We start from the raw sequence: 17,153 nt of genomic DNA, 5'->3' as shown, positions 1-17,153 counted from the left end.
TAAATTCATAATGTTAATATAATGAATATATTGTTGCCCAGTATAAGTCGAAGGCCAATTGGCCCAGGATGTCGGATGAGGAGGTTTAAGCTACCCCAAGTTCTACAATCTGATGAAGACAACACATCAGAAAGGAGTCACAGTAGGAGTTCAACACTTGAAAGTAACCCTCCTCCAATAAAGGTATAAGTTTATTTACACAACTTTTGTTATAAAAATATTTATATTAAATAGACAATGTGTACTATTTTAAAGTACAGTTTAAATATATTTCTTTGATTAATATTAGTTTTTTATATTAGAATTATTTTTCTTTATTGAAAAATATTTCAATCTTAAAAAAATAAATGTAGTTGTTTTTTGTTGATATTAGTATGTTATACACATCATTATTATTGTTTGTATTTTGTAATAAGATTGTAATTATTAATTTGTTCTAATGCCTGTGTTCGATCCTTCTGTTATTTTTATCTGTTTTGAGCAGCAATTTTCCTTGCACAGAAATGTCAATGACCACCATATCACCTCCTTGCACAACCGTTGTTCTAGTAACAATACTTCTTACAAAATACTTCACCCCTGACTTTCATGGGTTGTAGTGGTACTGAATAATTTTTTTTAACCCAATTAAATTATTAAAAGTATATTCAAAATTAATTAAATTAAACCAACCATTTGGAACTAAAAATCATTATTTTCTTGAAAATCCATTTTGATGTATTGTATGTCCATGCATTTCTATTTTATTGATATTTCTATTGCATTGATGGTGCTATATGAAGACATTCTATTGTTGTATCGTCTCTTATAAAATTCAAGCTAGAAATTTTTCTGATATTTTACTTTTTTTCTGCCTTATGCAACCTTTCTGAGTTTTATTGGTACTTGAAGAACTATAACACACATTTTTGTTCTGTACAAGTATAGTTTAAGATCTTTGTATTGGTTTAAGTCACTGTATTTCTTAATTTTTACCTAGAGACACACGCTATCTGCCAAAAAAAAATTTAGTTATATTGTTGTATTATTAATAATCAGAAAAGCATTTTATCATATTTTATTTTTTCTCTTTAGAGGACAGGAAGTGCTAGGAGTTCAGAATCAGAATCTGATGACCTAAGTGAGATCACAGTGGCATCACAACATCAAGTTGTTGCCTAATTGCCATCCCCAGCTGGACAAATCGACTGTTATTTTTAATGTAGGATAAAAGATCTTATTTGTACCTTATTTAGATATTATTGTTTTCTAGAACTCTGTTTTTTTTTTAATATGTTAATGTTAGAATTGTTTGAGTTGTTAATTATATTTAGTAATATAATACTGGATGCATCATGTTCCATAAGACTGTGATCTTTACATTCCTGTTTATATTATCAGAAAAACATAAGTTTTAGATATTATTTAATTTAGTAAATATTGAACATTTAGTTAATGGAAGTGGTTAAGTAGTAGTGTTTACACAAACCTTTTTTTTTTTTAATTTTATGTATAGATAAATTATAAGTCTCCAAGTTTTTTGAGAAAGATAGGTCAAACTACTTCAAGATATCGCCAAAGATAAGCAATCACCTGAACATTGCTCATGAAAGCGATCCAAATATTTTTTATTTTGGTTGTTTTCATTTTAAATTAGTTTGAACGTATTGTGTTCTTGGAGAATTAAAAAATAAATGTGTTTACACATAACCTTGATTATGAAGAAGAATATGTGTGTCTTATAATTCAAAATATGATTTATTTATTTTTTAATTCTTCAATTGACTTTGATATTATTGAGTTTGAAATTTTTGATTAGTTTTTATGCCGAGGATATTAATTAGCCCTTCAACCACCATGAAATAATTAAACAAAATCATTTCAAGTTCAAAATTTGAAAGTCTTGAACTGAAAAGAAATATTATTGTATAAACTTCTAAGATATTATTGTTTTGGTATTTTGTAGTGGTAAAATTATTTATTATACTGTTTTTAATTGGTGACTTATTGATTGTTAAGCAATGTTTGCTGTAAAATTCCTTTGTAGCTATATGTCTTAAAATTGTCTTATTTTTTTATATTTCTGTTAATAACATATCAAAAGACAGTTTAATTATTTTATGGAAATCATACTGGATATGTGTAAATTGTATATAACAATTTCCTTTCTGTGAAAATGTAAATATATGCATATGTCTAAAAAAAACAAAAATATCCCTTTGAAGTAACTTTCAAAGCAACTTGTTAATGCCATGTAGTCCAGAATTTTAGGCATGCTATGACATAAATAGAAAATTTGATTTGCCTATATAATCAATTTAGTTTGGTCTAGCATGTTAGCACCATATAAAGATTCTTAAATTGGAATAGTATTAAGTTATCCATTAATTGTACAAATTATTTCTTTAGAATAATCTTAAAAACATAAATTACCAACAATTTTATTTTTGTGAATCTTTAAGTTATATCCATGGACAACAGATGTGTTAAAAAATTCAGGACTATTAATTAATGATTGCAATATTTGTTTGTTACTTAGTATTCATTTTGAGTACCTTCTTATTTATGATATTATAGTGTTTATGAATTTTCTACAAAATAAATGAATAATGCCTTTAAGTAATGAATTTATTTATTTATCAATATTTAAATGTTTCACTTTAGAATTTTATGGTAAAATAAAGCTTGAGAAGTATGCAATATAGTATAATTGTAGTATGGTATTATAATGACAGTATGATATGAAAAATTACCATCATGAAATCAGATAATACAATAGGTTCCACCTTTTATTCAGTTGTTGAGCTCCTAATTTTCTGTAATTAATTTTTTTTTTACCTTATCTAAGTGTAAATATAATTAATTACACATGGCAGAAGTAATGAATAATGTTCTTTATTTATTATTTTTTTTATTCCAATGCTATTTAATTTTCAATCCCTAAAATCATCAAATAATTTATTGCAATACACTGATATTAATACTTGCACTATTTTATTTTTATTAAAAACTAATTTTTCAAAAGGCTCATGATAGCCTGAAATGAATTAAATCCAATCTAACTTTCAATCCCTAAAATCATTAAATCATTTATTGCAGTACATTGGTATTAATATTAGCACTATTTTATTTTTTTTTAACTAAAATTTAGAAAGGCTTATGATAGCCTCATATTAAATCCAAAATTCATATATATCCAAATATACCTGTAACTACTAAAATAACAAATATATTCAAATGAATATTTAATTGTAATTGCTATTCTTATGTTCATTCCGAATGATCAATTAAAAAATCTAATTCAGTAACATTTTGAATGTCATGTTAAGTGCTTTGCCATAAATTATTCTACAGAAAGTATTTAATATATGGAAGACTGTTGTACCTATAATCACAATTTACTCTTATATATTTTTTAAAAATATAACTAGGGGAAGAGTGTCTCCTTATAGTGCACCATTATACCTACAGGCTTTATAAATATATATATATTAATAATTTATTTACAATTGTATAAAAATATATACAACAAGTGAATTTGCTGTAAGTGATATAATGACATGATACAAACATGTGGAGAATCTATCCATTGGAAATCCATGAATATAGGATGGGGTACAGGCATTTTGAAATGAGTTTCTCAAGGATTTTGCCCATGATAGGTAACAAACAGATAGGACAGTATTGGTGTTCTGGCGGCTTTTGAGGTTTGGGATTCTATAGTTTTCTAAAGTTAAAATATTAAACAGTTGTTGAAAAAAAAAATCATAATTTATTGATGTGTGATCACTGGTACAAGACCATCATGTACCTTGGATCAGTAGAATTTTGCATCTATGAGTTAGATAAGATATATTAAAAAACAATATATAAATATTAAGAACTTTGTATTTTATTATTTCATTAAAAAAAAGGATGAACTTTTATTTATTATTTCATTAATAAAAGAATGAACTTTCATTACAGTATAACCTAATTTTTATTTCTATAAATAAGCTACTATACAAAATGTTTGTCTTAAAATTGCTAAGCAATTAAATAATTAGATACAATAATTAAATTTTACCTAAAATTTTTTAACTACATCCGTTAAACCTAGAGCTTGAGAAGCCAATTTGAAACCACAATTGTCCATTAATTACATTTGGTCCCCTAATTCTACTGATGTTGGCAGCTTTATCACAATTTCTTCCACTACAAAATCAAATATTTCTTTGAATTCTTTTACTAATTTGTGGACATTTCCAAATCATTTTTAGAATTTAATTTAGTATTCAAAGTAATGATCAGGATATAACAGTCTTTCCAATAATTTAAATTTAAAAGTATAGTGATAAGGATAAATTGACATAATCAAGTATATTCTCTACTATATTTTAATCGTAATTTTTGCTTTCTCACTACCAAAGGCAGAGATGCTTTATATTCATTCAGGTAATAAAAAATATTAATGTCCCCAGAATCAAAAATTTTCATCCACATTTCACATTTTAAACATCAAGGAACAAATTTGTGTTTTGTCTATCGGTATGTAGTGAAATTTGCGTTTGGGCATAATTGATCAAACCTTCCATGTATATTCAGTGCTCAGTCACTGACCATGATGAAAGAGCTTTTAATCTGTTGGAAAGTACGTCCAGAATAATCCAAGCAGTGTTTAAGACACCTCAAACCAGATTGTTAAAAATAATATAGTTGTACTTAACTGCACATCACAATTTATTCAATACCTATCAATGATGTATTCTGCTTATTAAAGCCTATTTATTTGTTTAAACATTTAAAAAATTATAGATTATTAATATAAAAAGATGATTACAATCAATTTTTTTATTAATGATTTCTTGTAAAAAAAACTCAGGAAAGTCAAATATTATTGCACACAATATCCAGCCATTTCCTCCTGTCTATCCTCTAGCCATCTCTTCTTTGGTTCCTCTCTTTAGTACCTCGCCATCTTCTGATAATAGTATAGGGGTTTTAGGGCCATCTGTAGTTCAGGGGGTTGAGGTGTAGGTCTTTGCAACCTGGGAACTGCAGTGGTGCCAGTTTAAATGGACACCTGGGAGGCTGAGGGCTGACTTTTATTTCAGTGGTGCTCACACAAAATAAAAACTTGCCCCTCCACCTTGGTGTTAGGATAGGTTCTATCTTGTAGATAACCCTCAATTTAATGCCTCATATTTCTTATAACACTTCTTTTTTTTTTTTATATACATCATGTGCCTAATGTCTTTTTTTGCTAATATCTTAAAATTATCTAATAATTATATAAAAAATGCACTTTTATTGTCCATCCTTGAAGCATTTCTCTATTATACATTTTCTCCTCTACATATAAGTCAAACAAAAGTTTAAATAGGGAACATTTTGCTTTAGCTTTTCAGAAATAGAAAATAGCCCGAATATGTAATATTGTTACTGTAAGCATCCCCCTTTTCAAAAATGTGTGTATATTTTTGGTATAAAAACAAATTATATAATATATTTGCTATAAAACCAGCTTGTACTTCAAGTATTTTTGAGGAGCATTCTTTGAATCATGCAGAACTTGAATACAAATCTTACAAGTGAATAGCCTTAATACCACTGTAGTTAGAATTTTCCTTTTCTTTAAATCAGAGTAAATGAATGACCTGCTTTCCATTGATTTAATACAGTGCCTGTTATTATAAGATTGAGATATTGTTCTTTAATTAGTTTGATTGAATATGTATCTCCCATTTCAGTGCTTTCTTCTTGAGTTATTTTTATAAATTCAGAATATCGATCTTTGAAAGGATTGGAGAGATATTATAACAAGTCAATCAGTAGGATAAGATTAAGTATATTTCCTAGCTTAAGGTTTTTAATCCATACTCTCTAAGCCTTTCTGTATTTCATGTATAAATCCGTTTATTGATAAGAATACAGTTTTCTTCTCTCCAATCATTAACTACAGAGGTCTTCATTTCTTTATATCTATACAGGCTAGTTTGTATTCCAGAACAACAATCAGGATCCTTAATTAAGAGACAGGTAGAATATATTTGTTTTTAACAAGTTTCTCCTGCTGCTACGTTTTCATTCCACAGATAATTATTTCTTTTCTTTTTTGGTGGACCTTATTTTCCAACCGGGAATAAACTTTCTGTTTTATTACAACTTGAGAAATTTTTATATTGAAAAATGTTTGCATAATCAATTAGAAAAATGGATTGTAGGACAACTTGCACTCATTTGTAATATAGGTTTTTAAAAATGTCTACAATTAGTTAATGAAATGTTATATTACAATAGAATCAATGTTTTCTTGATGTTAGACTAGACTAGGTGATGACAGGTTTGCTTTATAATAATGACAATACAGGAAGGAACATCTATTTAGTGTAGTGAATAGTGTTGCTGAATTACAGCATTTATGGGTTTACTAATTCTTGGGACCCTTGAGAATTTTTCCTGGGATTCAATTTAAAACTGATGAAATCAGAATTGTGAATCATCATATGTTATAAAACAGGGTAGTAATTTCAATAAGATAGTAGAAATACAGTAAACAAAACCAATATTTAGGGAAAATTTTTACACCACTATTGACTAATTGATTCAGTGAAACTTTTCTTTTCTGTTAAGGACTGTTCATTCATATATTAATTGAATCCTTCATAAACATAATACTAACACCAGAATACTTGTTTTCACCTTTACAGTAAATAGTTAAGTTATTAATTTATGTACATGCATATATTTTATTAGGGAATGTCTGTATAATCTTAGTTTCAGTATATGAATGGAACAGTAAATCTCAACCATTTTATTAAATAAAAACCACTTACACCAACTGGATTAAAAATACATTTAACTTCCACAATTAAATAAGTGAGTCGTGAGTATTACTACTATTGGTACAGCAAGTGGGCCTAATAGTCTGTTTGAATGTGCCTGGTGGGAATCAGACTGAAACTTCTGAACCGGATACCCTTTGGACCCTTCACCTCGTTCTCAGCAAGCATGGTCTCGGCGAAAATTAATAAGAATATATTTAGATTGTAGGAAGATAGTCTGGGTGGTGGTCAATTAAGGTAGCAACATAGTAGAAAAACTATTTATTGTTAACTAATGTTTCATCCCACTTTGCAGGGCTAACTTGATTAAAACAAGAGTGAAAACTTGCTTTTGTCATCTCAGTTGTCATCCTTGTTTCAATCAAAACAGCCCTTACAAGCGGGGCAAAACTTGGTTAACAATAAATATTTTTTTCTACTATTTTAGTACCTTTATTGACTGCTACCCAAACTATATTCCTACAATCTACTTCATATGGTCAATGATCTTCTTATAACATATTTAACAAAGAGCACTATTGAGAATACTTAATAAAAATATCTCCTTTTTATCCTCATTTCTTAACTGTTCCATTGTCATTTTTCCTTTTCTTTTTTTTTTTTAATTATTAAAAAGTAAATATTAAAATGTAGATGAATCAAGTTGAAATGAACAAAAGTTTTATTAATCAAAAATTATAAATATTTTTAAATAAGATTATAGTAGTAAAACATAAGCTTAAGATATTTCTGTACGCATGATGAACATGAGCAAAATGGATGTATAAATGAAGAGCTGCCACTAAAAAGGTTCTAAATTTTATAAGATTACAAAATTTAATAAAATGATTTTTCAGAGTAAAAAATTCTTTCTGATTAGTGCTGGCAATGAATTAGTTCTCAATTCCTAACAGAGCCCTTAAGTAATACTTTTTTCTTATCTCTAAAAAGTTTGAAAAAATGTTAGAACTGTTTCAGAGGGAGCTCTTCAAATATTGAAGAATGAAGAACACTTCATTTACATTATGTAATGCAATATTTCATCATATAATACAAATATATTGAATTAATTAATAAATTAATGATTTTATTAAACTCTTAATGATCATTAATAGTATTAGTCATAATTTTGGGCTACAAAACCTTTACATTTCATACAGAAACTAATGTGCATAACTCAATAATCGCTCTACTATACAGTATTCACATAAATTTATTTTAAAAGAAAGATGGTATGGGTACAGTCAACAGAACTCAAACAGTTATTTCACTATTAATGGTGAGCCAACATTTCACCCCACTATGCAGGACTTCTTGGCTTACAATAAATAGTTAAATTACTATTTGAGCTCTTCTGACCACACCTGGACCATCTTCCTTTAATATATTACACACAATCAATCAACAATTTTCCAATAAATTTATTTTATTAGATTTATACTTTTTTAATAGAATATACCCATTACCATTATTTTCACTTATAATTCTATTTGCTATATAGGCAAAAGTACATGATAAAAAATATAGTGAATTAGTATAGGAGAAAACTATATTATTGAATAAGTTTTATAATACTATGTTTACCCTGTGTGATACTTAAAAAATTAAAGACATCCTATCTATAAAAATATGGATTCATTCTAGTTTAACAGCTTAAACTGATAATTTTATTCAATAGGACAATTTTCTTTCATATATAAAAGAATATCTCCACATTAACCTTATAAACTCCCTTACATGGTCAATATTAATTTGACTGTCCTAGAGGTGTATTACAACAGTAATATTGATAAATGAGTTTTATAGACCACATTCAATGATAATGACTGTAAGAGGAGAGGGAGGACCAAAAGCTTTAGGGTCAAATATTCTAGACAACAAAAGGAAGATAGTCCAGATCCAGTCAAAATAACTCAAATAGAAAATAAACTATTTATTATGGACCTACATTTCGCACTATGTAACAAGGAGCCATAGAGAAAAGCCAAAGAATGGTTTTAATGGCTAAATTGAAAACAAAAAAGGATTGAAAACCATTTTTTGATTTTCCTTCATTGTATAAACCCTGCACTCATATAAACTCTGGACCATCTTATTAATTACACACAGCCAATCAACAATCTTCCTATTCTAGAAAAAACATTGATTGCAAAAAAAATTAATGCTTCTCTTAAGGTGACATTTTGCATCCATAATGCTAAAGAACTAAAAGCATTATAATTATGAGAGATAGTTGACCGTGGATGATAAATGAGGAGAAGATGGTTGGGGGTGCGGTCAATGAAACACAAATAAGTATGACTAACTTATTTTAATGTGCCGACGTTTCGGCTAGAGTTTCTAGCCTTCTTCAGGGCTAAAAACAAAACAAGATAACAACCACAGTAAGTATAGAAAAATAAAAAATATAAAAGAAAGTATAAACAAAATAATTTTACACATACTATGACTATACTATAATTTTACACATCATAGTATGTGTTAAATTATTTTGTTTATACTTTCTTTTATATTTTTTATTTTTCTATACTTACTGTGGTTATCTTGTTTTGTTTTTAGCCCTGAAGAAGGCTAGAAACTCTAGCCGAAACGTCGGCACATTAAAATAAGTTAGTCATACTTATTTGTGTTTCATTGACCGCACCCCCAACCATCTTCTCCTCATTTAAAAGCATTATAATGAAAATTTGTAATGTTACCACCCATAAAAGATCAGAGGTTCATTACTTTATAAGGAAGTGCTGTTTCTCAAACAACAGTAATAAAAGGAGGTGATATGTTCAAGATCATGCTCTCAAACTCCATATTTTTCCCCAATTTAGGATATCCAGATTATAGAAGTTGGTTGGATCCTGGAAGGCTCCTGAATCCACATGGTTAACTCATGGCTACAATAACAGAATAATTATTTGTTACAGCTGAATTCAAACTCAGGTCTTTGTAGTAAAGCACCTTCCACACTGAGTTGCCTTGCTTTCCAAATATATTGTAATAATCTGCTAACTTATTACTATGGAGTTTCTTAAGTGTAAGAACTAATTAATTTGATGACAAAGATATAAGAGCTAAACATAACAATTAACTAAATAGTAAAGTATTAATTGTTGAAAACAGAGCAAGTAAAAGAATTCTGTATGATTACTCACATAAATGAATTGAACAACCATACCAGTAAGTATTCATAAAAATATGAGATGGATTTCAGGAAGAAAATAATATGAAAACCATTTCACAAATAAATCATTATTTATTAAATTAACAATTTTCCCATCTTCCTTTTCATGGAAATTTATACTTAATTGGTAAACATAAAAATATAGACTATACATTTTCTAACTTTAAACAAGCTTAAATTTATATACATTCAAACAAAAGTTTTTGGAACACTTTTACACAGGTAACAGCAGTTCATTAGCTTCCTCACTAACTAAAGTGGAGAAGGATTGAATTCATGCAGGAATAAAACAAATTTTATATCCTCAGAATCATAAACTTTCACTCACATTCGTCATTCTGAACATCAAAAAACAAATTTGGTTTCCATGTCTGTCTATAGTCAAATTTGCATTTGGGTATAATCTATTAAATTGTTAATCTGATTATAATGAAATTCTAAAGGATTATGCGGGTTAGTACATAGCTGTTTCCTAATGATTTCATCAGATTCAGCCGGTTAATTTCACTTATGTGTACATAAACATATTTTCTTTGGCACATCATTATTTCTAAAACAGCTTGTCCAATTTGGCCTAAATTTGTAATTAGTTAACTATGGGTATGGTTAACTAATCAAATGGGTCAATATCATCAAATTCCATCAACTACTTTCACATACACATATGTAAACATATTTTTCTTGGCATAACTATATTTCAAAAACAGTTTGACCTATTTGGGTCAAAATTGGAGATATGTTAGGGATTACAACTTTTGCCTACACTAACAATAAAATAATTTCCTGGATAACCTATGTTTCAACAAGAGTTCGCCCCATAGATTTTATTCTTAAACAACAAATCATTAATCATAAATCTATTACACAAGCAATAGTTATATGTAGAAAAAAGATTATCACTAGAACAATAAAATTTCAAAAAAGAAAATTAGACGATAATATAGAACAAAAAAAAAATAGTGAGGAAACTATACTGAGCCATGTACTAGGCAGATATTTTTTGTATCAGTCTGTGAATGAACCATACCAAGGTTCCTTATAAATTATTACTAGAAATCTTCAATGATAAAATAGGAAATCATTATAATTCCCACTAAAGAATGCTGAAATACAGACAAAAGTGATTAAAAATACATAACCAAAGACATTTACTTCAATGTTCGATCATCAAAATACTGCTAGTTTAACAATAGTAATTAACAATCTAGAATTTGATCCTCATCTCCACCTAATGCATTCCAGTAAGCCAAAACTAGTTGTTCTGCAAATGCCTTCCTTTCATTACTGGGCATATTGGAAGCCCTTTCCTTCATTGATGCAAGTTGACTAAAAAGTTCACAGAAATCAACATTTTCTTTATCACATATATCTTCTAAACTAGGTTCAATGTTATCTTCCCCAGGTTTGAACGATGCAGACTCAAAATCTGATCCAGTACTTTTACAAACACCCCCATGCAAAAGGTTAGCCATGCATGTTGGTTCTTTACGGTCCTTTAAAACTAAATTGGGCCAAATATGTGCTTCTAAAGCTTGACAAACTCTCTTTATGCCTGTAGCTTCAGGAAAATCATCAGAGTCACTATCATAATCATCATCTATTGCAGGATCAAGTTCAACTAACTCAAACTCTTCTTTTAGGCACCATTCCTGAACTTGAAGCTTATTTACTCCTTGTTCAGACTTATCTTTACACTGTTTACAAACCAAAATTTTTATTTCAGCTTGGTATTCTTTTAACAAAACTAACCATTCATCAATTACCTTTAAGCTATTAGGTATTTCACTATCAAAATAAAGGACAACACCCTGGACAGTATTAGCAAAGCCAGGAGAGCTAATAATCTTGGATTCCATTGAACAAAGCTGAATATCTGCTTTATAATACTTGCTATCTATATGCCATGGGTAGCTGATAATTCCTTTTTCCAATTCAACAGCTTCAGGAAGCTCCCCTATCATTAATTTTATTAAATTGGTCGGAGAATCTTGGGTACATGAAGAAAATATTACAGATGGCTTCATTTTGATTACTGTGTATCAAATAGCAAAACCTAAGCCTCAGTGAGAAAAGTATTTCCTTTCTAAATAATAAGACACAAAAAAACAAAAACGGAAACAATTCTAGAACACTAAGATAATATTGTTCAACAATTGAAATAACTTCAATAGTTCAAAACAAAGAAGTAATAGACCACAGAGCCACAATTTGAACCTATGACAAGTAACTAACTTTTTGGTGACAGGTAAAGAAAAAACTAGATCAGCATTTTAATTATTCTTTTTTTAATTTTACGAACCATGTTACAAATCCTCCAAAGGTTGTAGTTTTAAATTTAGTCATTATTTTAAAACCGATCTTTTACAAAAAAATAATTTACAATATTTTTTTAATGACTAGTGCTGCTATCTTCTGTAAGCACGATGAAATCCATTCAGCTGATTAGTGTTGAAAGTACGTAAAGATGTAAACTATGAAGTTCAAAACGAAATTGAAATGTGTTTCCGTTAAGTTATAACTGAAGTGATATTATGATGCCTGGCTTTCGGCAAAAGTTTGTAGGTTTTATCAGGCAGTTCTCCAATCCTGCTGAAACCAGGAATTGTGAACAAAAGGAGCCATCACCATCTTCTGGTTGTTTTATGCAGAAATATTTAAATGGGTAATTATTTATAAAATGATAATTGCTTATTGTTTCACAAGGATCGGATAATGACGTTACTTTGTTAAACAGGCAACCAAATGATCGTGTTGAGCCCAAAATCATCCATGGAAGAACTCCTCAACAGTTACCCCCTAAAGCCATTGGCTCAGTATCTGGCAATGTTATTTCAGCTATGACAGGCCCCAATGGTGGCTTAACAACAGTTAATAAGAAAAGAAGACATCTATCAATTAGTGATCCTGATGTTCGATTTGCTGATGAAGATACTTCTTCAAGTAGGAGTTTGTTCCATTGTATTTTATTAGTTTTATTAATCTTACATTATCATAGTCTTAAAAGTTAATTCAAATTATACCAAAAATTAGTAATGAAGTTTCTTCCTTTTATAATTATGTATTATTTATACTCACTCGAGGATTTCTCAATAAAAACTTTCACAAGTGTAAAACTTGTATATATAAGTCATATATATAACAGTAAAATTATTTTTTCATAATAAATCGCCCATTTATGTTGATCTTCATTATATGATAGGTCATGTTTGAAAGCCTGATTAGAACATGGCTGTTGCTTTATTTCTTTTTCTGCTTTTTTTATATGCTTTCAGTTTATAGTTGGAACATTGTCATCTGTTTTGCTTAGAACCCAATATTATTTTCATATTTTTCAGTAATGAGATCAATTTATGTATTTCTGATGTCATTAACATTCGAACTTTTATCAATGTGTGGCTCATTCATTTTTTTCTTGATCACTCAAGGGATACACAGGACTGCCACCCATTTACATTTTAGTTTTTCACTTAACTCATTCAGGTTTGTATTACCGTCAGAGCCTGCGGACATATGTATTTTTTTATTCTCCATAAATGTTCGATTGAGTTGAGGTTTGGTGATTGCTGAGCTTATTCCATAACTTTGAAACCTTGTCCTGCTAGCCTTTTGTGATCTTAGCCATGTATTTAGGGTCATTGCCGTGTTGGACTTCATTAACATTTTTATCCCATTGGTATGATTGGTAATAAATTGAGGGGTAAAATATTCATTTAATCCATTGGGTGAAGTATTGCAACAGCAGTGACTATTAGGGTTCCTTACCCTCGGTGCTAGTGCTTTTGCGCCAAGTGTTTTTTTTGTTTTATTAACCCTCTGTCAGAATAGTGGGTCTAACGAATCACAGTATAAAGAAAATTTTTAAAATAACTCGATATTTCCGATAACACCTATTAGTTTAGTTAACAATTAATTGTGTGCTTCTCTATGGTTCAGTTCGAACCATCGATAGGAAGTTTGATTTTTTTAACTGGACTGAATCATAACGATTCACTCCTTGTGGTTAATTGGTTCTTGTTGCCTTATTCCTTCTCATTTTTTCTTTTAAACAAGAATTTTTTATTGAGAACAGTAAAAAATCTCAAACCATATGTTTTTTTAGCCAAAACCTTAAAAAAAAAAAAGAAACAAAAATATACTTATTAAAATACATTTTATTAATGGGGAGAAGATAGTTAGGAAATACAGAAACAAAGAAATGTTGGATTTGTCCTTAAAATTGGCCAAAAATCTCCACTCACAGGTTGTTTCATTCTAACTGCAGAAGTTCTCCTAAATGTTGTTCGATGGTTTAAGTTTAAATCAGTGATTCTCAGCTCTGAGACTTTGTAACAAACTCTAAACCTGAAATTTAACCTTGTGGGGGTTCAATCCACTCCCATTCCTGATCTGGAACAAAGGAGGTCTCCTGGTACATTCTGGAGCACTTTTATAGTATATTTACCTGATAAAACCTTTCAATTAACTCTAAAAAATCAAGGAACATAAACAATAACAGTTATTAATATAAAATTTTATGTTTATAAAAATGTATTTGTTTATATAAAAATATGTTGCCCTCCATGGTAGCCTTAGTTATCTGACTTTTTAAACAGACAATTATAGCGAGTAGGTTGGTCGATTTACGACATGTCACAATCTCACAAGAGGAGATCATAACACAATCCTTCCCCGCAGTACCCACCCCGCTAAGACCCCTGGGGAGTGATGGTCCTATATCTCTTTTGAAATATTAGCTTAAAACAGGAAGAGGAGACTTTTAAGATAGTCAAATTGAGCATTTTTTAAAAATCCCCCGAAATTGAAAAACAGCATGAAACCCTCCACTCCTGCCCTCTGTGGTAGCCTTACTTATCTGACTTTTTAAACTGACAATTACGGCGAATAGGTTGGTCGACGTACAACATGTCCCAATCTCACAAGAGGAGATTGTAACATAAAAAAGGCAATCCTTCCCCGCCTGACCCGCCCCGCTAAGACCCCCAGGGAGCGACGGCCCTATATCACTTTTAAAATAGCTTAAAACGGAAAGAGCAGATTTTAAGATAGTTAAATCAAGCATTATTTAAAACGCGCCTGAAATTAAAAAACGGCATCGATTTAGCATTTATTAATATAAGTCCTCACAAAATATGTGTCGCAGGAATCTCCTATATCCTATATCTCAGGCTTATAGTCCACTGATGACTGGTTGGGAGCCCTTGGGTTAAAGAATTTTAAACTAAACTTATTAAAAAATGAAATAATTAGATAATAGTATTGTAATGATTTGTTTTTATTATCATTTTAGGTGGAAAAGATGCCAATAGTAATACTTCTACTGTAAATTGTAATTTGATTGATCCACCTTCAGAATTTGGAAGTCCAGTACCATTGCAGAAATGCGAAAGCACTCCAAATGCATGTAGCCCATTGCGTAATGAACCAGTTGCTGGAATTCTCAATTGGGATTGTCCTACTCCACGGTATACTGAGTAGCCCTTTTTTATCTGTTGTATTAATCATACTTTTTTAATTTATGATTTTCAATTGAATTTAAAAAATTTCTTTCTCAATTTTTTTTTTTTAGAGCATATGGAAAGTCATTAACTTTGTATGAACGACATCCAGTCACTGGAATTCCTGCTGGAGAACCTATAGCTGATTGCTTTGCTCTTGTAGCTCGACAGAATTCCGCAATTCTATGTCTTGCAGATGGAGTTAATTGGGGTCACAAGGCCAGCTTAGCAGCTAAAGCTGCTGTTCATGGATGTGTTGATTATCTCAATCAAACAATCCATACTTTATCTACTACCTCTGTAAGTTTTTCATTCAGTTATTCTCTTTTTTATCTTTTTCTTTTTTTTAAAATTTACATACCCATTTCTTAATTATGCTCAATAATGAAGATGTTTCTGACCTTGTATTTGTAGCATTTTTTGTGTTGTTTAAATATTATAAATATTTTTATTTATTTATTTTTTCTAGGATGCATTCATTTCTCTTCTTAGATCTTTTCATGCAGCACATAATCTTATTCTTGAGGAAGATGGCATGTTGACTACTCTTACAACTGTCCTTGTATTACCTTTGGTAGCACCACAAAGGTACATTGCATGTGCATGTAATGTTGGTGACAGTTTGGCATATGTATACAGCCCCAAACATGGAGTTCGTGAAATTACTCAAGGTAAGTAAATGTGTTAGCTTTTATTACTGTGTAATAAAAGCAAAAAAATCTTGTTTCTCCTCTTGATTATGTATTATTGAAATATGTCCTAGCAACTTATTTCAAAATAAATTATAAGTTTATAATTTAGTTATAATTTATAGTTAATGAACAGTAAAAGGTAAAACATAAATTTGGTTCCTATGTAATATACAACTCTATACTTAGATAATTTTTCAAGCAGAGCTGTACAAAACTTAGTTATCAATAAAACTATAGCTAAATTGATGTCTTGATACAATGCTTATTTATTCATGAACTATTAATAACACAAAATTTTCAACTTCGTCATATTTGTACTTCTTGATTAGCTCCATTATTGTCAATAAATATTTTTATAGTAAACAATAATATCCTCTGTAAACCTATGTACATATATATCTAACTTAATTTAATTTCTTTACTGTGGTAACAAATCGATACAAAGATAAAGGAAATTAAATTTATTTTATTTATTTATATTTTTCTTTAAAATATTCCTTCTAAGAAAATCGCAACCTTAAATAACTTCAACACTGTTTCTACAATTATGTTTTATAGGATGTATGTAGGCGTCTGAGGCTTTAAAAAATGATATTTTCCCCCCTTTTATGTCTAGAAGTTTCAAAATTTAATTCAGTGACATTTGATTCCTGATAAAGAGCTAAATCATCCTCCAATGAAGTCTTAACTTTCAATAGATCTAAATCCATGGTAAAAGCCAGTGTGAGTATGCCATCTGCATTCCTCTTTATAAAACTTAATTATCTTATTACTATTATATTATAACTTATTTATGAGTCGGAAAATAAAAATGATATAATTTAAAAAATATGTAATTAATAAGCATAAAAAATCAATAGTTAAAGTTTTAACTGTACTTATTGGAAGATTATTGATTGACCGTGTGTAAAGATGAAAGGAATATGGTCCGGGTGCGGTCAAGAAAAACTCAAATAGTAGAAATATACTATTTTAATGAGCCAACGTTTCGCCCCACGTTGCAGGGCTT

General features: G+C 29.4%; 3 protein-coding genes across 5 annotated transcripts in view; 2 read left to right on the top strand and 1 right to left on the bottom strand.

Moving 5' to 3' along the window:
* wnd (wallenda) overlaps positions 1-1,311 on the top strand; it is a 102,805-nt gene extending 101,494 nt beyond the window's left edge. For all 3 annotated transcript variants that reach the window (XM_014423179.3, XM_014423180.3, XM_067052231.1), the window contains 2 exons: positions 42-183; positions 1,075-1,311. In XM_014423179.3, the coding sequence (XP_014278665.1) occupies positions 42-183; positions 1,075-1,161 (229 nt within the window). In that variant the 3' untranslated portion in view covers positions 1,162-1,311. The remainder of the gene's footprint in view (positions 1-41; positions 184-1,074) is intronic.
* Positions 1,312-11,008: 9,697 nt separating this feature from the next.
* On the bottom strand, positions 11,009-12,125 carry LOC106682371 (alpha- and gamma-adaptin-binding protein p34). The gene has a single exon (XM_014423178.3). The coding sequence runs from the start codon at positions 11,979-11,981 to the stop codon at positions 11,154-11,156; it is 828 nt and encodes a 275-aa protein (XP_014278664.1). The 5' UTR covers positions 11,982-12,125; the 3' UTR covers positions 11,009-11,153.
* A 256-nt stretch (positions 12,126-12,381) lies between these two features.
* Positions 12,382-17,153, top strand: part of LOC106682370 (PP2C-like domain-containing protein CG9801) — a 13,140-nt gene continuing 8,368 nt past the window's right edge. Inside the window, exons 1-5 of the mRNA XM_014423177.2 lie at positions 12,382-12,619; positions 12,692-12,897; positions 15,245-15,419; positions 15,524-15,752; positions 15,922-16,123. Coding sequence (XP_014278663.1) covers positions 12,489-12,619; positions 12,692-12,897; positions 15,245-15,419; positions 15,524-15,752; positions 15,922-16,123 — 943 coding nt within the window. The 5' untranslated portion in view covers positions 12,382-12,488. The remainder of the gene's footprint in view (positions 12,620-12,691; positions 12,898-15,244; positions 15,420-15,523; positions 15,753-15,921; positions 16,124-17,153) is intronic.

The sequence above is a fragment of the Halyomorpha halys genome, unplaced genomic scaffold, assembly GCF_000696795.3.
Source record: "Halyomorpha halys isolate HHAL.00 unplaced genomic scaffold, Hhal_1.1 Scaffold409.1, whole genome shotgun sequence".
NCBI classification, from domain to species: Eukaryota; Metazoa; Arthropoda; class Insecta; order Hemiptera; family Pentatomidae; genus Halyomorpha; species Halyomorpha halys.
The sequence above is the reverse complement of the archived record's forward strand: the minus strand, read 5'-3'. Positions and strand labels throughout refer to the sequence as shown.

Coding starts and splice junctions, on each gene's coding strand:
- LOC106682371 (XM_014423178.3), bottom strand. CDS start 11,981: ATGAAGCCATCTGTAATATTTTCTTCATGTACCCAAGATTCTCCGACC.